Source organism: Poecilia latipinna, unplaced genomic scaffold, assembly GCF_001443285.1.
Source record: "Poecilia latipinna isolate Pla-1442-1.1 unplaced genomic scaffold, P_latipinna-1.0 Scaffold296, whole genome shotgun sequence".
Lineage (NCBI taxonomy): Eukaryota > Metazoa > Chordata > Actinopteri > Cyprinodontiformes > Poeciliidae > Poecilia > Poecilia latipinna.
The window spans coordinates 383,322-408,237 of record NW_015112912.1 but is presented as its reverse complement, the minus strand read 5'-3'; the positions used below and the strand labels follow the sequence as shown (position 1 = coordinate 408,237).

The following is a 24,916-nucleotide window of genomic DNA, read 5'->3' as shown; positions in this document are numbered from 1 at the left end:
TGTGACAGAACAAAGAAGAGGTTAGGAGTTGATTGATACACGGACAGATGAGATTCCCCGAGTTAATCCAGTGCGGCCGTCTACCACCATTAGTTTGCTGTGTTTTATAATAATAAAACGTGTTTATTATTATTAACGCTTTGGTGCAAAAAATTGATTGAAAATCGATTTATTTACTGCATGTTTATGTCTGTTAAGGCTAAGATGGAACGGCACAGAAAGCAGCCCTATAAACCATTCAGACACGAACACAATAGAGACACAATCAGATGACTTATTACCCCGCGATAATAACTCAATAGTCCATGGAAAACCCTTATAAGCTTATATTAAGGCAGAAATTACAGCGCCCACCGTAAGAAAGGCTTACAGTTTTCAGTTATGCCGCATGAACTGATCAGTAGATTATTGCGAGGGAACGCAAAAGTTTTGCGAGGGAACACAAAAGAAAAAAAAATCCCCATGTCCCCTGGAGGGCTCCGTAGGTTTATACCTGGTGGTGTGGGGGCAGCTGTTTACCTCACAATGCTTTGGGCTGGCTGTGTTTCATGGCTCCGGATGATGGAAAACACATCAGGTTAAGCCCCGCCCCACATCTTGTATCCAGGCGACCTATATCTCTGGTGCGCGAGGCGTTACGTCAGCGGCAAACGTCTCTCCAGACCGACTCAACGTTCAGAGGAGGTGACCGGTCGGCGGGAGGCTTTCTGAGCGGTAAATAAGGCGAGAAGAGGGAGACCGACATTCAAGGTAAGGTTTCGGCTAAACTAGCCGCACCCGTCTGGGTTACTTTTAGGAAATAAGTCTGTTATTTCCCCAAACAGACCTGTTTGTGGGTAGATACGCCGACATGGACTTTACTGATAAACTGCTGCTGACTTATTCGTTTGTGAATTAAATGTTGGGTCAGTATGCGCCATCTTAATGGAAAATAGACGAGTCGTTCTAAAAGCAGTGGAAATGTTCATGTCAGAAGAAGCTTTATTTGATATATAATTTAATAAGAAATTACCCTTTGGCTTGCTGCAAAACGACCTTACTGGACCTGTAGCTGCGTTAGAGTATGTTTTGGTAAATTAATTTTCTTATTAAAAACAGTATGAAAAACAAATTACAGATTTTTTTTTCTTTTGCTTTTGAAGATGTAAAAATTACACCGAAATTAAATATTTTTGCTCTGTTTTGCAGTCACAGAGTGGAAATTTTTACTTTGACTTATATTAAGCAATAAAGACTTTTAATCATTCACAAAAAGAAACGCATTTTCTCCACACCTGGTCTTTCTTCCTTTCTTTACAAAGTAGACAATACAGAATACGTATGCACAAATCATAATATCACAAACAACAAGCTTAGTTCTGAGTAAAATAGGCGGAAAAGCTTTTTCAGTGGAAGGTTGTAGATAATTACCAACATGGCATTTTTAAATAAAATGTAATTAAAACTATAGAAGCAAACAGTGAAAATGCTGTGCCAGGGGCAGATGTCTCGACTATGTATCAGATTTCAGATAGCATAATGCTTTATTGACCAATGAGGATGTAAAATTAAGCTAATATTAAAGTAATTAAGTACCAGGTAAATAACAGCAGAGTCATTTCACCATCCTTATTGTCACGCATTGTAAAAATTATGATAAATTCAGATTTTAACATTTAATTTGGGTAAATTTAATCCGCTGTGGCAAAAAAAGTTAAAAAGAAACTATACCCATTACTATTATTTGTACTGTTGATGCTTTGTGCCCTCCTCTTTTTACAGTGAAAGTGCAGTTAGTCTTCTCTTAGAGAAGGTTGGAGAATAAAGCGATAGAGATTTTTTAATTTTCCTCTTTGCATAATCTCAGAGTACTTGGTATCTGAGGCCCTTTCAGCTCATGCTGCAGGTTTTCTACATTATTGAGGTCAGGGTGGTGATACTCTCAATAATTATTCAGCTGAAGAATGCAATAAAAACACATTGTCAGTCTGAGGAAAAATCTACAATTATAATACAATATTTACATATTGTATTAGTGGGTCTGCACTTTTGTCCATTGACTGCACCAACAACTCCCTTTCAATCCTGCATGGGTTAAAAGTGTATACAAATGGATAGATGGATTATAATGTTGCTTACAATGAGAACACTGAAAAAAATACATGCTTGCTTTTTATGTCTTGATCTTTCTGACTTCCCATTTGGGTTCCCTGCCCTGACTAATGGATATTAAAGCCCAGCAGTCAGACAAAGGCAGTAGAATGATGGAGTAGGATGGGGGAACACATCAGCTTTATTAGATCAGCGGGCTGCTCTTTTTATGTTCGTGTTGAGCCATTAGTGGCTTATAAGCAGCCTCTGCACCCAGATACTGATCAGCTGAAAATGTGAGGTTAGCCTATTTGTCACAGAAAACCCCACTTTGTTACCTTTTTTTATATAAAGCCTCAGATTGGATTAAAATAAAAAAGATCACGACATTCAGTCAGAAAATATACTGATTCTGATCCCCAACTCCTTTCTCTGTGCATCTTTAAGATAAACAGCATGTGATGCATTTTTAATACCATCCAAATAATCTTTTCACATATTTGCTTGTATTTCCTTTTCTATAGTGTGAAGATGCAGCTTAAATCTTCTCTACTGTGCCTTCTTTTATTTTACTTTCCTTTCCTATTGGCCAAAAGAGGTGGAAGCTTAGGGAAGAGCCTTGGTGGAAGAAAGGGGTCCACACCCAGCCGAAGTGCCACTAACAGCAATACGTGGCACAAAAGCAATCAGGGCTCCAATCCTCAGGGTGGACAACCCAAACAGCCAAAACAAAACAACCAGGGAGGATACCCAGGTGGTTACCCCAGGCAGCAGGGTGGAGGCTACTACAACCCGTACCCAGGTATGGGGTCACCATATAGTAACAGAGGGTACCCAGGTGGATACATCAATGCCAACCCAAATAACAAAATTTTAAGCCCTCGCTATGGTGGCAGCTTTGGCTACGGAGGGTATGGCTCCAGAGGTGGCTCTCCATTTTCCCAGTCAGTTCAGGGAATGGGTTTATTTCCTAACAGTAAATCCAAAGGGTTTGGGCGCTCAGCAGTGATGGCAGCGGGTGGAGGGGCTGTGGTGGGGATGGCTCTTGGTTACGGACTAGGAAGGTTCCCCCGGCCCGATTTTCAATTTCACAACCCCCAACAGGAGTACTACTACAACCACTACATGCACAGGAAATATGGTACCCGATCAACTGACACCAACGACTACAGCAGAGATTATAGCTTCAAAACTCCCTCAGGAAGCTACGACAACTTCATGGACGACTGCGTGAAGACAATTGACCTGTCTGCAGAGAGTCAGAAGCCACCAAGTAAACCAATCAGCAGGACCCCAAGTGAGGCGTCCAGCCCTTTAACCAACAACACGACAAATGCTACCACACCTGCAAGTCCATCGCCACAGGAATCCAGTAGTGCTGAAGACGACGATACAGTCAGCATAGTAGAGATTGGCTATCCGGCACTGATCGAGCAGCTGAAGGCCAGGAAGTGCTTGGAGCGTTACATGGTTGAGTTTGATCATTACTTAGTGAGACGTAATGGAGGAGGTGCCGACGCTGGGCCTGCCGGGGGTTTTATCTGCAGCCTTTGCTACAACACTGATTATAATTAATAGCAACGTGATCATGTTCCTGCACTGACACCATTTGCAGGGTAAATCAGTTGAGATTTTGCCATCCTCCTCTACCTGGAGAAATATTAAAACATGGAAGAAGAAGAAAACCTTCGTTTACATTGCAAAAACAGCCTTACCAAGTATTTTTGTCTAGTATGGGGAAAAATGTTACTAAAATAATCTACCAGTTGAACTATTCCTTTTTTTAAATCTGTATTCAGGAATATTGACTTAAAGCAAGCTCCGATGTCTTGCTGAAGAGCTACCCGTAAGTAAATGTAGTCTTATTTCAAATTTTCTATGATATTTGCACTAGAACCCATACAAAATACTTGGTAAAATGTTGTGCTTTTGCAGTGACACAGGCTTTCGTCACTTTTTAACCGACAAGGCATGAAGACCATGAGATTCAAATGGTATGATAATGTTACCAATCTATAGATATTTATTGGTTCTTCTTATATATAGTAATATACTTTATGCCGTGTAACTACTGCTTGCTATAAAAGATGAAGATGATTATGAAGTAATTGTGGGAAGTTTTAGTTTTAAGAGAAAAAGCCACAGTGAATTATGGCTCACAAAGAAGAATTCAAATACACCAAGCTTTTAAAACAATATATTCTCTAACAACTTTTTAATTTGGTTTTAACCATTCTATGTAAAGTTTAATTTATTATTTATACAAAAGTTGCTTCATTTTGGGACCAAGGCTGAAATTGTTACAAATGTCTTGCACCAGTAATATACCCATGTTGCCTTTCTCTTTGTATAATAAAAACAATTTGTACTTTGTTTTTAATTTGTTTTAATATATGTTAATCTAAACTGATTCAGGGCAAAAATCACCATTTCAGTTTAGTATTTTGAGTGTTTTTAAACGTAGCTGCGTCTGCCTCTGACTTTCAGGACTTTTTATATCAGGTTTTCCTCCAGATCATGACAGAAATGTCTTTATCAAGGAGAATTAGTTTTAATACATTTCTGATTATCACCTGTTTATATCTCGTAGTGTCCAACGTGGCAGCAGTAACCTGTGTTTGGTGGTTTATCGGGCTTTTTCTTTTAAGTCTGAATGTTTTTATGTTGTTTTTTTTTATCGGTGCTGAAACTGAAGATACTGTGTAAGATTATCTCAATTTATTCAATAACAAGAAATACACCTTCATATCGGTTTGTTTTCTGTTTTTTTACAAAATCCAATTAAACTTTAATATAGGAATGTACCCTCAGCTCATTGTTTTGAATGTGAATGTATCTTCATTAATGACCAAATGTGTTTGTTTTGTGCAAAGTGTCAGAAATGTAAACATTTTATGTCTGTGCTGATTTTAAGCGGTTTGGTAAATGTATTTGTTGTCAATGCTATGATAAAAACAATGCAGCTAAAGCCGTTATTTAGGTTCCAAAGGGGTAAATTCAGACTCTTTTTAACACATCAGTCCGTATCCTGGGACCGCTAGAGGGCGCTGTCACTCAGAAACATTTAATGTAAACATTTTCTTACTGTGCTGATAAATGTGCTGCTGTTTGTCTTGTCTAATAAACTTAATTTTTAGTGATTCCCTGATTTATCTGCATGGTGACAATTTGTCTTTGATTTTCCATTTGTAAATAAATATAAATTAAATGTATAAAGGTGAATAAAATCCAGAGCAATACATGAATTAACTGTACGACTGTTAAGGTTTTATGGCGATAAATCACAAGAATTTAAAATGTGTTCAAAAGCTCCTAAAATAATTGTAAACATTTTTAATGCCTATAATCTTATCAAAAAATATCTTCAAAAAAAGAATAAATTACTGAAATTAAATTCTCAACAGTATTCTGATTTATTAAAGGACAGCTGTTTTATCTGCTCAACAATAAAGACACAAAAATAAAACCTGCAAAACAATTTCAAGTGTTTTGGGTAATTGTTTTCTAATTTGTTGAGCAAATTTTTACTATTCTTGTAGCCATGGGTCAAACAATAATTTCAAGGGTCACAAATGGCCCTCGGACCACAATTTGGTCAACACTCCTCTATATGTACCACCCCAATTCAAATATTTGTAATTAAACATATATGAGTAAAAAAAAAAAGTGTGAAAGAATAAAGCTCAGAAAAATTTTCTCTATTTTTTTTAATTAATGTTACACAGTGAAACAAGAAAATACATGTAGACATTTATAAATAAATGTATATAAATCTGCAAAATTAGGACACCATTCAAGATGAATGAGAATGAGTCCTTAAATTATTTATTAGTACTTTAACTGAGTAAAACAGTCTTAATATGAGCCAAATACTCAAAATATGAACTTTATGCAGATGAGTCATAACTATAAATAATTTAAGAGGTACATTAACCAGCGGTTTAAAGAGTGTAGCTGCTTTTAAATGCTCTCCTATCATGATGTCGTGAGGTAGGTTTAACCTGAACACATCTGTGAACACATTCAAGGACAGAAGCTGCGTTTCCATTACAAATCTGTCAATATTTCACTAATGTTGAGAAACACAATGTCACAATTGATATATTTCCATTAAATAAGAAACACAATTTAAATCACATAAGTTTGCTCATAAATCATTAAAAACACCTGCGCCATCATCCTTTAACTACTTCCTGTTGTCTTCTTCGTGGTTTTCGCCTGTCGCAATATCTGGTTGTTTTTTCCGTTGCAGTTTTGTTAAAACATGGCCAAAATTACCCACTTCATCTTAGCGCTGAAACATAAATTGTCGTCTTTCCTTTTAGTAAATTTATTTTCAAAATGTCAAGTTGTGCCATTATGTGGTCAATGGAAGCGCAGCTGCAGTGGGATGCAGTGGCAACAGTTCATAAATAAAATGGGTTCAGAGATGCTGAAGAGGATTTCTTTCTCATTCTGATGGATGACGTCCTGTTGGATGAATCAGGGACCCTGATGACGATCTTCAAGGGCTGGAGATTAGTTTTTAAGACGTTCCTCTTTATTCTCAGGATGAATTTGTTGATTTATTTTTGTTTGGATCTCAGCTTGGCCTCCAGCTCTACATGGCAGCCACCCAGTTTCCCAGCATCAGGGAAGTTATAAAGCCAATCACGACCACTATGCTGTTGTAGATGGGCCCACTGGACGCTGCAGCGTAGTACTCCATGTCTCCAGAACCCTCAGGCTCATAGCCGGGCCTTGGACGGTAGCCGCCTCCGAACTGAGGGGAGCCATACCCCGGTCCATAACCCCCGTATCCACCATAACCGCCATATCCCCCATAACCTCCATACCCTCCGTACCCGTATCCATACCCGGGACGGCTCAGGGCTGACCCAATCATCGCTCCTCCTATTGCGCCTGCAGCTGCCGCTCCGGCTACTTTCCCCGCACTCGGACCACTTCTCTGGACCTGGACAGGTGCAGGTCTGTAGGACTGACCGCCCCATCCACGGCTGTAGCCGCCGCCACCGACTCCTCCTCCTACGCCCCGACCGAAGCCACCGCCTCCGCGGCCGCGACGCGCCTCAGAGCTGGGCAGCAGGGCGCAGAGCAGCAGCAGACAGAGGGACAAGGTGGCGGGGAGCTTCTGCAGGTTCATCTTGGTCTGTCAGCTGCGTAAATAACAATAAAGGAGGAAAACGGAAAATCAATCAGCGCATAAAAACTTCTCTCTAAACTAAAGGTCTGCAACCTGAGCTCCATTGGCTTCAGCAAGTGACCATAAGCTAAAGAGAAAACAAGCTTTAAAAGGAGATTTATTGTGCAAAATTCACATTTTGCACGTTTTTATACTTCCATTTGGGCCTCTACTGCTTCTAAAAACAGTCCAAGTACGTAAAATACACTGTCCAGCTGTTTTTGGCAATAATGTTTTCTGGTATCTGGAAAATGAGCCGAGGAACCCAAGCTGAGCTCGAGGATATTTGGTCAGCTGGTTTTACCACTGTATGCGCTGTACAATGGCTGCTGGAAAACACAGGTATAGAAACCACTTCCTGCATTCTTGAAGGCCCCCCTGAGGAAAAAAATTTCAACACGCTCTGCTTTTTGGGCAAAATAACAAGATGTGGGGCATTAATAATAAAGGCTTTACTATAAAACCATAAAATATATCTTGGACCATATGCTATACACTGTAAAAAATTAGTAAAACTTTCAGAGGAGCACTTTTTTGTCTAGGGGTCAAAAAGGATGGATTCTCCAGCACCACCTCTGTTGGTGCACATCCTTGATTGGAAATACCAGATTGCCTGTTAAAGACATTAGACTTATCACTGGTAAAATTTATTTATTTTTCTCTGTTTTAAAATGATTTATTTTAAAATAATGCAAAGGTAATTAGAATGCAACCTTTAGGAGATTTTCCTAGGTGTTTTCATGTAGGTGTTTACACACATAACCTCTTCACAAAAATGACACTTATAACTAATAGCTAATATGGTTACTAATATTCTCTTTCTTAAAGTATTTTTTTTGTTAATACGTTACAAATTACTTTTTATGTCATTTTCTATAAAATTAGAATCTTCCATTGTAGAAATTGTACTGAACCCAAAAACAAGTTAAAACAAATTATTGTGGTTATGTTTTTGTTTTGAAGAGTTAAGTTGCTTCTGTTTAAATCAAACGTGTTTAGCTGGACTGAAGGCAGAAATGTCTCTTAGTGCTGTAAAAGTTGCTGACCTCTGACATCAACTGAGGCCTTAAAGCCATCTTTAAGAAATAAAAACTTCCTGAATTCCTAAATGTACATTTAACATTAAACAAAAAATCTGAAGCACTTTGTTTTCAACTTAGAAACTTTTGTATGTATAATTTGATCAAATTAAGATGAATCTTCATATCGAGTCACACCAATAAATCACATTATGACTATAGAAAATGTCTGGCTGGGTTTTCTTGCACAAATCGTTCTTATACAACCAGGAAAATAATACGTGCATCTTTAGTCTGGACCTTTGAAGACCTAAAGAAGAGCGCTTTTAATCCCACTTTGAAAAACACGTCTTACATAAGCAGTGCAGCACAAGACGACAATGGAGCTAACGTGAGATCAGAGCTTTCATAATCTCTGTGTCCTTTTAATTTGGATCTGGCAGATTAAGTCCGTCTTTGCATGAGTGGGACGAGGCCACTGGCCTGGTAAACAACTATATGAGGCATCACTGAGCAGATAGCACAGCTACTTTTAGAGTATTTATACTAAGAATAAACGATAAACGGTACTTTGGAGGAATGCATGCAAATAAAAAATGTGACGGACCAAATTAAAGACAAAATTAACAGATGAAGTAAATATTTGTGGAGAAGAATCTATTATCACTGCTACAACACACAATTAGAATATATTTATACCTTAAAGTATAACTTAATTTAATTAAATCAATAACAAATAGTAATTTAGGGCTAAAATAACGTAAATATTTATTCTTTTTTGGTTATTCTGACTGCTTCTGCCCTTACAGCACACTTAAGTTTTACCTTAATAAATTAAATGGATCTTTAATCTGTCGTTTTATGATGTGTTTGATATACTCCGATTCACTTACTCCAGGAATAATCCAGACTGAGATTAAAGCTACTGCAACTGAGAGTGACGAAGTTAAATCAAATTGTTTGAAGCATAAATGACACTTAAGAAATATCTCTGAGTCTTATAATAATAAATAATGCAAAAATGTAAGAAATTACAACAAGGGAAGTTGCTTTAACTCTACATTTCCATAACTGCTCACATGTAGAAGTAAATTAGGTTGGATGAACGATATTTAGACTCACCTGTTAGTTGTGGTAGAAACTCGGTTCAGACGTCGCGCTTTGTTTCTGGAGACTTTCGCCCGGCTGATGCTCCTCTGACCGTCTGAAGGAAAGTCTGAATCACGGCCAGCCTGTTATCCTCCTAACGATCTCCGTCAGGTGGACCGGTGTCGCTGATGCTCATTGGCCGGGCGAGCGGTAAGCTGCTGGAACGACGACGTCGCTCTTAAATACCTGCGAGAGCAACTGAGGCAAAGTTTGTTTCTAATTTGGTCTAAATTAATAAACCTCTTAGAGAAGAAACTGGAACGAGACTCAGCTCTCCTGAAGCTTCCACTCTGACTTGGTTTCTACCTTTTCTGATAATGACATAATGATAATGTGTTACATTAATAATAGATCTATTGGACCTCTTAATTATTTCTTCAACTTTTTCTCAAAAGCAGACCTGGATTGATTTATTAAACCTGGCTGATCATAGCAACTATTTTCAAATCCTGTTCTGTCCTTGTCTCTGAGAAAAGACAAGAAAATAAAAACCAGTGGAATCCTCAAAATGTTTGTAAATTTGACTGTTTCCACAAAACCCTTTCTGCTTTGGATCTGCAACAGTTTCAATGATCTCCTGTCCTCAAAATGACTAAAATATTCAACATATAGTTTATTATTGAGCAGAAAAACAAAATTCACAATATTTTAGAATTTTTAAATTAAAAAAAATATTGATTTTGACTTTATGATTTTGACAAATGTGGTCCAAACTAGATGATCTGAAACATTTAATTGTACCAAAAAGCAACACAATAAATGACATTATAATCATTAACTTGAACAAAACAATTACACAATATGAACACATTTTCCAAAGACAGATTTTTATTAAATAAAATAATCACTGTAAAAAAAAAAAAAAAAAAAAAGCAAAACAAAACAAAAAAAACTTAATTTTCAAAGGGGTGGAATGACATCTTTATGCTTACAAGCCTGTATGTTTTGTTAACAATATAAAAAAGTCACTAAAACTATAAACAGAGTCACACAGAAACTCTGCAGGGTGCCGTCCGTGGAGACGCGACAAACATACGCAAAGTGCTGCTCAAACGGTGCTGCTTTTAATGCTTGTTTAAAACATTTCAGACATTCTCCCTTAAACATCAACAAAGTAATTCACAGCTTTATTTTTTTTGTTGTGCTTTTTCTTTTTTAAAATCAGGTTTTTAACATGATACAAATCACAAGAATTGTAACCGTCTGTTTAAAAAAGCAAGCAAGCATTCAAACATTTACCAAAGAAACAGCTAACAGTCAGCCTGCGTCTGTCTGTTGGAACAAAATCTGTGGATAAAAATTCACTAATTAGCACAATTATTCTGGTTTTTTAAAATACTGAAAAAATCAAAGTGTAAATAAAATGAGCTAGACTTTTAGAAGAAGGCAAATAATAACATAAAATCTGTAAAACCAGTTTGTTTTCCCTTTGAAACAAGTTGAACGTGTAAATCAACTTCATGAAGTGATTTTAGTTTTGGACGTAAATGTCAGTCAGTTCACCCTGTTTACAATCTTGGCAGCTGCTGGTTGTAGTTAAAATATACTTGTGTTTTGCAAAAGTATTCACACCCATGCAACTTTTCCACATTTTGTTATGCCACAACCTTAAACTTCTGTGAATTTTACAGGGATTTTATGTGACAGACCAACATAAAAATGAATTGTAAAGTGGAGAAATATGTTTACAAACAAAATTGAAAAGAGTGTGTTCACCATGAAGACCAAGAAATACAGAGGAGTGAACGTGGGAAAAATGTCTTGTTATAAATAAGATAATATTCCAGTGGAACTTAAATTCAAAAAAAAAAAAAATCAATATTAAGGAATTATTATTGACTTAAAACAAGTTCCTAATTCTTGCTGAAAAGTTACTTGTTTTGTCTAATTCCAAATGTGCTGATATATTTGCCCTAGAAACTAGACAAAAATACCTTGTAAGATTTTATGTTTTTGCAGTTTTGTTTAATAAGATGCATATTTTCTGGTTAAAATAGCATTTTCATTTTTCAGAGAGACATTTTTCTCGAATATTAAAAAAAAGCGACCTGCCATCTGCGTTCAATGCTGCAGTTGCCTTTGGGACATCGGCCCCTTGTGCCCCCCTGATTCAGCGGCCGTGCTCAGACTGGCTAATGACTGGCCGCTGTAATTTCTGCAAAAGCCAATTCTAAAAAGTATTGACGAACACACTATTCAGATGTTAAAAACTAAACTTAAGAGTTAAATAACATTTTTGCTCCACTTTGCAACAAAGCCCAACTTTATGCTGCTCTATCACACGAGATCTCAGTGAAATATCTTCAGTTATTAGATGCAACTTAAAAATTGTGAAAACCAAACATTAAACTCACACATTACAACATGCAGTCATTTTTTTGTCTGTATCATAACAAACATAACATTCGGTTTACAGAACAGCTAATGACAGCATAATCTCAGGGTTGGGATTTATCAGTGAAACGAAGGCAGCTGATTTAAATTCAATTCTCAGACTCGCCCGGTTCAGGGAGGAATGTAAATGCAAACATTGGCATCAGCGCTTGGATCTTAAAACCTTGTGCTTTCAGTCAGTGTGATTAGCTCTGGCTCTTTTTGATCATTCGTAAGCATTTTGTGCTTGGACGAGGTTAAAATAGGCACTTTACTATAATTATGTCACATTACAGCTGTGCTTGATTAGAATAAGAAAAGAGGATGTGGCTCAGGAAGCTTATAAAATAAAAATACAAATAAAAAAGGTAAAATCACTCGTGTATGTGATGCCGTACTGGAAGACAGCAGAAGAGTGAACTGGAGGAGTTGGAAAGGAGAAGTTCTTGCCTGATCGACGCTCTCTCTCTCTCTCTGTGTTGGCGGCGGATGTAAACAGTTCCTAACAGTTTGTGCCGGAGGAAATCCTCACCTTCATTAGGTTAAATACACTTTGCTCCTTCTGGAAGACCTCGAAGCTGCTTTTCTATTATACACCGCAGGTAATTATACCTATAAATGTGGTGAAAGAAGGAGGTCAAAGGTCATTTAAAGTAGGAATATTCTGCAGCTGTTTAGATTATATGTAGTGTTTATGGCACCTTCTTCTGAGCTTCTGCACCTCTCTGTCTTCTTCTTCCTTCAGCTTGGTGATGAAACTCTGAAGGACAGGCATCTCAAATTTGATATACTGCGCCACCTGGTGGAACGAGAGAGAACTTCACCAATAAAACTCAAGATCCCCATCATGCCAATTAAGGTTCAATCATGTTAACTGAAATGTTTGTTAACTAATTTAGTAATCGATTAATCGCTAATCGGAGTACTCAGACTCTAAAAGAGGATATTTGCTGAAAGAACAACAATCAGAAAGGCAGTTAAGCCAAAACTATACAAAATTTTTTAATTTAACTTGTCTATAGAAAATATTCTACCCAGAACTCCTCAAGTGGGACAGTTTTAGCTTCACCTGGTTCAAATTCTCTCCTACTGAGCACCTTTTGTTGTATTATTTTTAATCAATTACTCCAATAAATAATCAACAGATCAGCCAAACATTATATTGATGTTAAGTCAAGAAGAAAGGGCTGAGCTTTTAGAAGTATTATTTTAGCTACAAATTATCAACGGTTCACAAATGGAATAATACTTTATTTAATTTTAGTCAATAAAATGTTTAATTATTAAAGAATTGAGTTCAATTATTTGTTTATCTGTATTTTTTAAAAGTATTTCTAATATTGAATAAATAAACTTAAGAGGCTAAATGAAAAATCTGCTGAATCTTCCAATTTCTTATTCGATTAATCCATTAACTGTCAGAATAATCGACGATCCTTACATCAAAGTAAGGTGTGTGATTGTAGCTGGGAGTATCATGTCAGGAAATGGTTGTGACTTACATCATATGTGACTTCTTCACCCAAGTCTTCCTCCATGAGGAAGACCTTGCAGACCTGCTCACATGGACCCTGAATGACTCTCAGCACCAGAGGAAAATCAGTCCGCTTCAGCTTCACTCGCTCTGAAACACCAACGCATCTTTAATGGGTCAATTAGTCAAAATTCATTTAGATAAAGCATATACTCTCACTGGCCACTTAATTAGGTACACCTGTTCAACCAATCACCTTGGAATAGTAAATAAATTGTATTTAAGAGTTTTAATCCAGCGGGTAACAAAAGTGTGTTTGATGTTAGAGATTACTCAAAATAAGCAGCGTTATGTATCTCAGGTATTTGTCAATAGCTCTAAATATTTTAAACGATCTGTTTCTAATGTGTGAACCGATCTCAGAGCAGCCCTGCAGGCTAGGGATTTTGGAAAAGTCATCCGGTAGGAAAATAATCTAATCTGTTCACTGCTGCTCCTTCATTCAAGATTATTTAAGAACAACTTATTTATCTGTTGTTACATAAGTCTTAAAAATGAAGAAACAAATCTGTTTTCGCTAAATCATTGTCTTCCTTCAAACAGCACCTGTCACATCGATTGATGCCCAAACAGCAGGGGGAGCCATCAAAGAATCAGAGCAACTCCTGTTTCTGTGATCTCTTTTCACCAGACTGCATACCGTTAAGTGGAGCCGAGCAGTTCAAACCGTAAATCTACCACTTGCTGCCAGATGTTACCATGGAGGCAATAAAAAACAAAAACACAGCGTCGCTTTCCTGCTGCTGGACATGCTGCGTGTACTCGCAGCTGTAAACAATCCATCCTGTTATCCAGATGACAAACGGCAAGAAAGGTTAGTGTAGCCGTTTCCAGCAGGGCAACTCTGAGCTTCTACAGCAAATAAAATAAAACTATTTCCACTGCAGAAACAGAGGCTGCAGCTATTTAAACCCCGACTAGGTTGAAGATAAACGATTATAGAAACGCCTGATTTTAAGAAAGCAGCAGGACAGATGGAGAAAGTTGATCCAGATTAACCCAGTGCTCAGGCTTCATTTCCAAACAGCTCACTTACCTCCACTTGCATGGACAAGATAGAGAGCGAAATCATCCGAGCTGTTTTCGATTTTAAACTTGTTGAGGAGAACCCGGAGCACCTGCGGTGTGGTCATGCAGCTGTTGATCCTGACATTAGTAACTGAACCATACGCAGGCGTGAACACGGCTGTCTGAAAACAGAAGCATTAAACAGTGACGGTTTACATTTATGAATTATATTTTTGTTTCTAGGTTATTGGAGGTTTTCATAGAAAAGCACCTTATGGTTGTAAAAGTGTCCATTGATGGAGAATCGATGGCGTCGGATTTTCCTCTGGTCGCTTGGAGACCGCCGCTGGCCGCGTCTTAAGATGCCAGCGTCGCTTTTCGTCCGGAGAAGCTGAGCAGAGCTCTCACTGTCCTCTGAACGACGACACAAAATAAATAAATTATTAGATCACTAATTATTATTACATCACATGCAATAAATCACAGGTGCTCTGCAGGTTACCTTCGTGTGAGATCTGTAAAGAACATATCCTGTATTTAAAAATCTACCAGGTTTTTAGGTTTCTACTTGATTTGATTTTATCTGTAGGTACTTTTTTAATACTGTTTTTTAGACATTTTTATATCAGTAGGTTATATTTTGTTACTGTGCTGCTATAATAAATGAATTTCCCCACTGGGATTATTCACAAGTGTTGATGAGAGAAAACATTTTTGAATGGATTGATAAACCAGGATCTTACGAATCGAATTCCTGAGAAAACAAATTGTTCAAATTATATTTTATAAAGGGAAAGAAATTTTCTAATAACTTTTACAAACAGACAAATGCTCCACAGTTGCTGATCTGACTTCTTGGTCATGTTAGAAAACAAAATCTGTGAAAAACGTCTGAGAAGTTTTTCTGCATAAAAAAAAACAAAGATTTGTTAATTGGATCTATTTAAAATGACATGAACCAAAGCATAAACATAAATCTTCTCGTAAAAATGACACCAAACCAACTGATGATGTTTATTAGATGATAGAGTCGCTGACCTTCATCCGTCTCCGTGTTGTCTTCCTGTTTACTGTCAGGCGGCGTCACTTCCACAGTGGGAGGATTTTGTTCTGAGGTCTGCTGACCGTCTGTGTTGTTGGGAGAACTGCAGATGTAAAAACAACAAAGAACAAAGTTGAGAGAAAAGCTAAGAGCCAAAAAATCACAAAACTGTAAACATAGCAAGCATAAAAGTGATTAACTAACACATTTCTGATCCAGAGCGAAACCAACTCTTTGGTTCTCAGTTTATTAAAGACAGAAAGGTGAACGAACTGGGAGATATTTTTACACAAAACAATCAGAAATATCAACACGCTTTTCTTTCCATCACATGTTTAATGTCAAAACATGAAGGTAGGTTTTACCCACTAATAACTGTCTGTTGTTACACTTAATATGTTAAAATGTGTTGTCAGTTGAGTTGTTTGAACAATATCCAGGAGAAATAAAAGTAAAGGTTATTTGGAGATCTGAAAAATTAACTTTGAAAAGTTCATTTTTCATTTAATTGAATTCAAAAAGTGAAACTCTAGATTCTTTACACAAAGCGTGGTATAATTGAAGTGTTTATATTTGTGTATTTCGATATTGATGTCAGTTCTGTTTCTCCACAATTTACAATGTTACATAAGACAAATAAAAAGCTTTTAGTGGAGAAATGTAAAGTTATTGGAAGGACTGCTGATAGCTGACAGCTATTAACAACTTTCACAAGACTGGTTCATGTCATTGCTCTATTGAAGAATACAAAGGGAAAATTGAGTGGAAGGAAAAAGCCTGATAGAAAAAGGTAAAAACCAGCAGGGATAACTTCAGTTTTTAGAGGATTGTGGAGAAAACCCAACTCAAGAAATGGAGTCAGACTTTCTAAAGCCACTCCACACAGACAGACCTGAGCTACACCTCTCCAAACACAGATCACTTTAGGAGCATTTTACCTCCAACAAAGTAAGATTTTCAAATAAAATTTAGTTTGCATTTAATTTGGAATGCTATCAAAACAACCTGGGTTTCTGTTAGACCTCAGCAGAATCACAGGCAGATCACCTCCATGCTGCATTGATGCAGTAATTCATGCATAAGGAGCCAAACCAACTATTGTGTGAATAAACTACAGTGAATGAACGTAATTCTCAGTGAGACATACATTTTTGCACGAAAAATCTTTTTTTTTACTGGTGTTATGTAATAATGTATTAAAGTTAATGGAGAATTTCTGTAAGACAAAATCATCAAAATTAACAAAAAGAAAATGCTTGAAATATTAACAGTATTGTATTAATAATATTTAAAATATTCAGGTTTTATTATATTAGTGTTTTAAAAATGTAAATATAAAATGAATAACTAATAAATTAAAATAACCTTTTCTATAATATTTCCATTTCTTAATGTATATTTGTATAGCTTTAAAGCATTGATATGAGCTTTGTGCAGCAAAAATAATTATGAATTCAAATAAACAGATCTGTTAATGCATGATGACAGGTTCTTTGTGTTTAGATTCTGTTTAATTATAGATTTAATGAGCCTATCTTAACAGAGATCCATAATATGTAACTGTCGTCATTATCATTTCCAGTCTGAGTGTAACTGGATCTGTCTGGTTTGACTTGCCCTTGGCTGTCCAGGTTGCAGCCTGAGTGCCAGGACGTGGAGGACGGCGGCGGTCGAATTCGCTCATGGTCATCCTGCATCTGAAGTCTGATTGGCCGCCGAAGGCCCCAAAAGATATTTAGCAAGCCTTCGATGATCAGCTCCTCTTCTTCCTGTTTGGAGACCCAGACACTGATCATTGTCAACACTCTTCCAGCAGACAGTTATTAGGCCTTCAGGGCAGGAGGAGTAATGAGTCTGGAGCGATACGTTGGAAAAGATTGCAATCAAAGGCGAAAATGTCAAGAGCAACAAAGAGTGGGGCTGCTGGGAATGTTGTGTTCAAAGTTAAATATAAAAGTAAGAAACGGCTGTAATTACTCACCTCTCTGTGTCGGAGCTGGAGGTTCTGCCCCTCATAGTAAAGGTTGTATGTTTTCAGATGTGAGAGGATTGCTGCCCTGAAGACATAAAAACTAAATCACTGAGAGGAAAAATCTATTTTAGCTCGAGCCAAGAAAACACCAAACAAGACAGATGAGCTTAAATAGATTTACTGCGCAGCCAGAATTTAATCAAAGGCTTATTGGATTATTTTCTTTAAGATAATAGAGCAGTATTACATGAAGATATGAAACTTTTCTAGTGCTGCTGGGCTTCTTGTCCAGCCTTGTATATGTGCAGATCTCCTGTTGGCATTTTGAGTCCAACTTTATAAATAAATTAGCTTCTGAAAGCGCCACTGCTCATAAGAAAGAGACAGACCTACTCCATAAATCAGAAGTTAACTCCTCATGTTAAGCTGATGTTACAAACATGGATTTTCCAGAAAACTACCAAACAGAAGACTAATAATCATCAAACATGTGTGTTCATTATTTACTTGAACATGTGAGAAAGTGTTGAAGTGAAACCTTACTTGCTGATGAACTTTTTCTCTCCGATCTGAACCCCGTCCTGTGTACCATCCATACTCGGTTAGCATGAGAGACTCTGAGGAACAAAGAAGTAAACACAGAGTCAACGCTCATTTATCAGTCTCATGACTCCTCATGACAAACTCAGAGGCACACAGAGGACAGTCTGAGGAGCAGGAAAGCGACTGCAGGAAAAGAAGAAATAACAAAGATCGTATCTTATTTCCTGCCAACAATTCCCCTCAAGATCCTAAGTGATAAAACACTAACGAGTCTCTTTACAGAACCAAAACATTTGGTGCTTCATGGCGGAGGAGAGCAGCTGTATCGTTGCTCTTTAACTGTGCCATTTGGACAGAAGATCCAGTCATGCAGCTGTTTGACGTGGCGGTCGGTTTCCTGCGGAGTGGACTCAGTGTGGGTTTGTGTGAAACCTGGCAGGAACGAAGCCTCCAGAAGCACAAAGACAGGTGCAGGACACATGGGCCACCTGCTGCTTCACATTATTTCAGCTGCTTAAACATTCATCATGCTGCAAAGAGACAAAATCTTACCCAGTAAAGTTGGTCTAGTTGATAGTACACCTGAAATAAGACAAAACTGACTTAGAAGTAACTTTTCAGCAAGACATAGGAGCTTATTTTCTCTGAAAAACATTTAGAAGCCACTGCACTGAACCCCACTGAAAACCTCCTGGTTATTCCACCAAATATTGATTTCTGAACTCTTCCTGAGTTAAAACATTAGTATCACTGTTTATAAATGAATATGAGCTTGTTTAATTAATTATTGGATGTCTGAAAGAACTGCATCTTTTTTGTTATTTTCGCCGTTTCTCATTTTCTGCAAATAAATATTAAATATTTGCTTGGAATTTCAGACACATGTTGTCAGTAGTTAATAGAATAAAAGAACAATGATCAATTTAGTCAAACATATACCTATAGAAATTAAAATCAAAGAAGCTGATAATTTTAAGTAGTCTCTTAATTTTTTCTAGAGCTGTAGATGAAAAAGTACTTGTTCCACTGGTAGATTATTTCACCTGTAATCTGCCATTTTCCTCATGTTATAAATAAAATAATCTGCAAATGGAACAAGAACTTTTTCATCGATATAAAGGAATTACTGACATAAAACAAGCCTTTATATCTTGCTGAAAAGTTACTTGAAAGCTACTTTTGTCTTATTTCAAGTGAACTGAGGTATTTTCACTAGAACCTAAACCAAAATTACATGGTAAGAGTTTGTGTTTTGCAGTGCGGACACAATACAGAAATAGTTTCTTTACATTTCTGCTAAACATTTCAGAATGTTGACAGAGGGAATTTGAGTTTCAGGAAGTAAACAGCACAAATATATAGATTTAGTTGAATATCAGAAGCTTATATCTACATAAGGAGTATGTGTTGTACAAGTTTCAGCGATCTTACCACAGAGGAGACGGCAGGTTTTTGTTGCGCCTGTGTGGACAGAGAGCACAGGGTTGGATCGGTCCAATCTGGGTCAGGTGTGTCAGGTTCTGGGAGTCTGCCCGGTCCAGAAAAAGCCCACGAAGCTCTTTTTACTGTGTGCGACACTGAACAGATGGGGAAGAGCGGCGTTGCTTAAAGGAAGTGCTCCCCTTCCGTCAAATGGCTTCCTCCTTTGCTCAGTCAGTCACACAGGAAACTGACTCTACCCCTCATACAGCCCAAAACTTCCTCAATTCAAACAGCAGATCAACAACCACACACCAGAAAGAGAACGCAGCTAAACTCTGATCACCTCTCTGGGATCGGACAACAGATCGGTGTCACCAGCACATTTAAACACAGTGACCATAAACAACCTGAGGCTGTCATCTGTGAAATAAATTAAATATTTAACAGCAATTAGCCAGGTTCAATGCCAAGCGCCATCAATATTTCAGCAGCCATATTAGGCCTGTGGAGCGCCCCAAACCTCACCACCGACTGACACAATGGCAGCCATTAGCCTCTGATATCATGTATCATATATTGTGTTCGAAGGCAGCTCTGCTCCAGCATTTATTAATGGGTGATGCTTGTGGTCTGAGACTGACAAGCGACCAGCTGTCAAACCAAAACAAAGCGCTAACAGTTGTGGGTCGACTAAACCTGCAGCTCTGACACCAGGATCTAACCAGGTGTGTGACCTTTACAGCTGAGGCAGCATGATTAAAGTGTTCACATTTAACCATGTCAAATGTTCAGAGCATGTCAAAGTTTCCTTCTAATTGTCAAGAATAAACATTTTATATTCAATTATGTAGACTTTAATCTGTGCTGCATATTTTGACTAAATGCAGCCTTGAAGTTGGGGACTGTGTTCAAAAGAAAAAAAATCAGGTCTGAAATACTAAGTTTAAGTTGTGCTGGAATCTCAGAGGAATTGAATAAAATATTTTATTTAATCTTAATTTGACATAAAAACTCTTTTGAATCAAATGTAGCATCAAAGCTGCATCAGTATCACTGGCACCACAGTAAATACAGATAAAACATTTTTTTTTGTCTGGCATTTAATCTGAATATATATTTGCTGTTTTAGGTCAGTTCAGATTACAAAGATTCTTCCAGAAGCTTTTCACAACCATTTGCTGGTATATTTGGCCCATTCCTCCAAACAGAACCAGTGTAACTGAGTCAGGTTGTAGGCCGCATCACTCAGACGTCGTCTTATGTTTTCACTGTGTGATATCACACTGTTGATGTTACAGCTGTGTGATATCAACTCCAAAACACTCACTTTGTTGTATTTAAGCAACTTTGTAAATAATATAGTGCCATCTTTAAGGTCATTGCGTCTTTGAAGGATTTAATTTAATTTGTGTCCAAGTTTAGCAAAACACCCACTCCCTATGGAAAATATTGGAAAGTATTCTTAGTATTGCAAGCTTTTACAATATTATTCAGAATTTAACGGCATGAGTTATTTTTCAAAGAGGGGGCCTTTATTTTAAATATTCAGTTGTTAAAAAGTATGGCAGCCTTCATACATTTAAACATCTGGCTTTGAAGAAAGCAATAAAAATATTCTGACATAAATGTAGTCCTAAAAAAGAAAGCTTTAAATCTGTTATGTCAAACGGTGACTAAAAAAGTGGATGTTCCTTTTTAGTTCAGTCTTATAAACATCTGGTTTCACACACTTCTTTTCTAAGCAGAACTTCTTGTCTCTGTGAAACAGATCCTTTTGAGATAAAGACGACGTCCGCAGCAGATCCAACATCAGCCCCACTGCAGACAGTCTGACCCAGGGCTGACCCAGTCCAATTTCAGATCCCAGCGTTCTTCTTCTATGTGCTGGAAAACGGTCCAAATGTAGAATACATTGAGCGTCTGAATTCCCCTGAGGCTCATTATAACGTCAGCCAATCCTCAGACTCCATCTTCTCCTCTTACGCCACCGTTGTCTTCACTTACTCTGTTGTTTTGATTGGAACCATAAAATTCAGTTGATAAAGAGTATTTTCTTTTTCTTCCCAGAAATGTCTCCAAACCATCTAGCTTTCTATCAAACATCCTCTAACGACGACCTGACTTTTCTCTCCACATTCTCTCTTTAAAATGCCCCCTCCCCTCCTTGTTTTTTGCCCTCTCGCCCCGTCGCCTCTAAACCTCCTCAGTCAACGTCCTTGGTGCTGAATAGCTTCAAACCTCCTCCCGTTTTTCTCCCAAACCCACCAACAGGGTCTCCGCTGTCTTTCAGCGTCCACATGACTACTGCTCTGTCTCACCATTGTCATTACTGTCATAGCAACAACACAGAAACTAAACCACACACAGGCCTGCAACAGAAACGCGGTTTGGCACTGCTGCTCCTAATGGGGACGTCAAATATGAAGCAAGCAATCATTTATCCAAAACAAAGAGTTCAGACTGTCTAGAAGTCAATTCTTTGGTCCACTTTTATGGTTTTCAGTCACTCTAGAAAGAATGTGAACATGCACTCTGAACTTTATCCAGTTTTTAAAATCCTGTTAGCAACAGAATAATTTAGATAGTTTGGATACAACTTTGAAAAAGCCTCTGACTGAAGACACCTTTTTTCTGTTACAGTCTCATAAAGATGATGGTTGTCCATAATATTCTTAATTTTACATAAAATTAAATAAAGGATGCTGCATAATTTTGCTCTCTATTTTTACTCAAAAGTTTACATTTCTAATTTTGTAGTTAAAAGAATTAGCAGAAATGTTTCTTGCAGACAGGAGTGATAATGTGTCAAAGTTTTCTCACCCACTTCAGCCTCAAAATCCAATATGGCTGCTGTCCCATATTAAATCTGAAAAACAGAATATTTGCACTCCTCAAAAATTCTCAAAACTACAGCGCTTGAAAAATACAAACTCCATCGCTATAAGCTTGCATTGCTAGTATTAGTTAGCATAATCTTTAATATTAAAAACTAGCTAATCCCACAGACTTTCTAACTGGAACTAGAGCATGGTTAGGTTGGATTAGATGTCATTCCCAGATCCAAATTCAGAGATAATGGGAAGCAAACAGCACTTACTCCAGGTTTGCTGTCGTCTACTGTTCACCAGTCCTCAAAATGTTTTCCACTGTGTGTCTATCATCTTTTTGGCTGCTGCAGCTGATAAAACCTTAGCTTCTTCATATTTACTTTGCAAATAAACAACAAAATGTATATTTTTGATATTACCAAAGGTATTTGGTAGCCATTGGTACTACTTGTGTCATAAGTTGAGAAGCATCATACAAGGTAGCTTTAAAAACATCATTAGAGGCTTCATTGCATGATATATGTCGGCTTAAAGGGAATGTGGGGCAGCATCCACTTTGGGAGCAGCCTCTGTGGCTGGCCATGTGTGCTGAGAGGAATTTTAACCATCCCTTGCTTGTTATGTAACCTGTTTTACTAATATATTTATAGCTATGTGGTCTCCCTGGTTGTGGAAATGTCTGATTTGAAAAGCATTTTCTCTCGTTTCCGTCCAGGGCATCAAACAAAGTGCGGTGGTTTGTGGTTGCTCGCTGAATATGAATAAAATACAAAACAAAAATGATATCTATGGTTTTTGGAGCAAACTGGTGGCGTTAAGATGTTTCTGGACTAGCTAACTCCATCCGCTGTAATATTGTTTCAGTTATTTTAATTAGACAACAAAACTACACATCCGTTTCGTATCGGAACATCTCTTAAACAAATCATGATACGCAGACTGAGCTACACCGACCTGAGCTGGATTTCTTGCCGACTTTAGGAGACTCTTTCTTGGCTTATCTACCGCTCTCCCTCTCGGTTCTTCTCCTCTTTTCTCGAGGATCAACCGTCGGCCCACGGATGAGTACAACTTGGTCTCGTGCTCCTGCCGTTGGAAACAATCAGAGCGATGCGCGAGCGGCCAAGCATCCAGGATCTCGTGGAAGGAGGACAGAGAGAGAGAGAGAGAGAGAGAGAGGTCCATCTGTTGTGGCGGGGCGCGTTGCGTAGGAGCGACGCTGGGCCCTGAGATTAGGAACCAATCAGAGGGCGGGATTTACGAGCCTTTGTTCACGCGGAGATGAATGAAAACATGACAACAATGGGAGAGACGGGCACGCGCACAATGGTCGATTATTATTTAATGGAGTCCTGGACCAGGGGCGGTGCTAGCATCCTGAAGCATCGGGGGGACAGCCCAGCCAAGAAAATGTTCAAATTAAATAATGGAATGTACAATATGTACACTTTGCTCTATAATTTAAATCGAAAAGCGAATATATATATATATATATATATATATATATATATATATATATATATATATATATATATATATATATATATAAACTGTGTGTTTATATATCTGTATATAAAATATATTTTAATGCACAAAGATAAATTTGCTCCTGTGTAAATAGTCACCCTTTATTTATCCTAAAAATATGAGATTCACTCAACAGAGCTGTAAGAACTTATAATAATGAAGCTGCTAAAACATAGAAAAACAAAGTATGTGCTAAAAAGAATCACAATAAAAAAACCTTTCCAGTTCATAAATTTGCAAGATTCACAGCAGGCATATACTGCCCCCTAGTGGCCGCCTGAAACTTCTCAGTCTCAAGTTTTAAACAGATTTCTGAAATCTTCATCGAAGTGATCATCTTGAAAGCAGATGCAGCCACAGTTACAGTTTAATGATTTGTTTTAAGCACACACACTGTAAATGTTTTAAATAAATATGCAACTTTAAGAGCTTCCCCCTCTCTTGCTCCGTCGCTCTGACATTAGCTTCCAGGTTCTTCTGCGTTGCCAACATCACCGGTGTTTGCTTAACTGGAAATTACTGCCACTCCTAAAAATATAGCAATTGTGTAATACCATCTCCATGTGATAGCATTACATGAGATACAGAATCTGTGAAAACATCAATCATTATGTTCAAATTATGTCCATGTGCTTTAACCATTACTGGAATATGCTTCACTAAACATTGTGTCATGTCTTTAATGCAGCAATCTGGAATGCAATCTATAGTTCAACCTCCAGTCAATAATGTAATCTGTTTATTTTTTAGCCAATAGCTGTGTGTCTGTTACACTGGAGGTACCAAAATACTTAAGAAAATTATTTAACTCTGACTGTCAAGATAAATAACTGTGAAAGTGACAGGGTGCCCATCACAAAGTGTTTAAAGACCAGATTCATAACATGTGATTTATGAATAAAACACTAAACCAATACCTACAGCACAGGGGCTATTTACAATTTAAATCATGTATCAAGACTCAAACCTCTTGACAAAAAGAACATTTTTAAAAAGGTGTGAAACTGTATTATTTCCTAACTTTTTTTCTCGTTTCGGACACATTGTCGCCCTCTGCTGGCTATTTCTGTTGAAACAGAAAAATGCTTTTTTTGGTGAATCTCAATAAACTAAAATATTGAAACTAATTTCAGTACTTCGTTAAAAAAAAGCAAATCTTTTAAAATACTTTTTCTGTAAATTATTACAGCTTAATGGGGGTAAAAAAAAAACTGTCCATGTACTGTAAATGCATGCAGTACTTCGTC

The 24,916-nt window shown here is 37.5% G+C and overlaps 3 protein-coding genes and 1 long non-coding RNA gene across 8 annotated transcripts; 2 read left to right on the top strand and 2 right to left on the bottom strand.

Moving 5' to 3' along the window:
• The first annotated feature begins 624 nt into the window (after positions 1-624).
• LOC106948605 (uncharacterized) lies at positions 625-3,749 on the top strand. Its single transcript, XM_015034375.1, has 2 exons — positions 625-750; positions 2,595-3,749. The coding sequence occupies exon 2, from the start codon at positions 2,602-2,604 to the stop codon at positions 3,643-3,645; it is 1,044 nt and encodes a 347-aa protein (XP_014889861.1). The 5' UTR covers positions 625-750; positions 2,595-2,601; the 3' UTR covers positions 3,646-3,749.
• Positions 3,750-6,257: 2,508 nt separating this feature from the next.
• Positions 6,258-9,653, bottom strand: LOC106948603 (shematrin-like protein 2). Its single transcript, XM_015034374.1, has 2 exons — positions 9,394-9,653; positions 6,258-7,226 (listed from the first exon to the last, which is right to left on the bottom strand). The coding sequence occupies exon 2, from the start codon at positions 7,211-7,213 to the stop codon at positions 6,671-6,673; it is 543 nt and encodes a 180-aa protein (XP_014889860.1). The 5' UTR covers positions 7,214-7,226; positions 9,394-9,653; the 3' UTR covers positions 6,258-6,670.
• Positions 9,654-11,223: 1,570 nt separating this feature from the next.
• On the bottom strand, positions 11,224-23,355 carry LOC106948602 (ras association domain-containing protein 2). 5 transcript variants are annotated; one of them, XM_015034372.1, is made up of 12 exons: positions 23,097-23,355; positions 19,324-19,457; positions 18,445-18,474; positions 17,893-17,966; positions 17,359-17,434; positions 16,995-17,146; positions 15,374-15,480; positions 14,607-14,749; positions 14,364-14,517; positions 13,296-13,417; positions 12,495-12,592; positions 11,224-12,405 (listed from the first exon to the last, which is right to left on the bottom strand). In XM_015034372.1, exons 4-12 carry the CDS (start codon positions 17,943-17,945, stop codon positions 12,336-12,338), a joined length of 975 nt encoding a protein of 324 aa, XP_014889858.1. In that variant the 5' UTR covers positions 17,946-17,966; positions 18,445-18,474; positions 19,324-19,457; positions 23,097-23,355; the 3' UTR covers positions 11,224-12,335. The 5 variants fall into 5 exon arrangements, with proteins under 5 accessions (XP_014889858.1, XP_014889856.1, XP_014889854.1 ...); XM_015034370.1 differs by lacking the exon at positions 18,445-18,474 and having other exon boundaries at positions 19,324-19,469; positions 23,097-23,353; XM_015034368.1 differs by lacking the exon at positions 18,445-18,474 and having other exon boundaries at positions 23,097-23,353.
• LOC106948604 (uncharacterized) lies at positions 15,489-21,352 on the top strand. Its single transcript, XR_001425212.1, has 2 exons — positions 15,489-16,325; positions 21,083-21,352. It is a non-coding gene; the product is annotated as an uncharacterized LOC106948604 (long non-coding RNA).
• Positions 23,356-24,916: the final 1,561 nt, after the last annotated feature.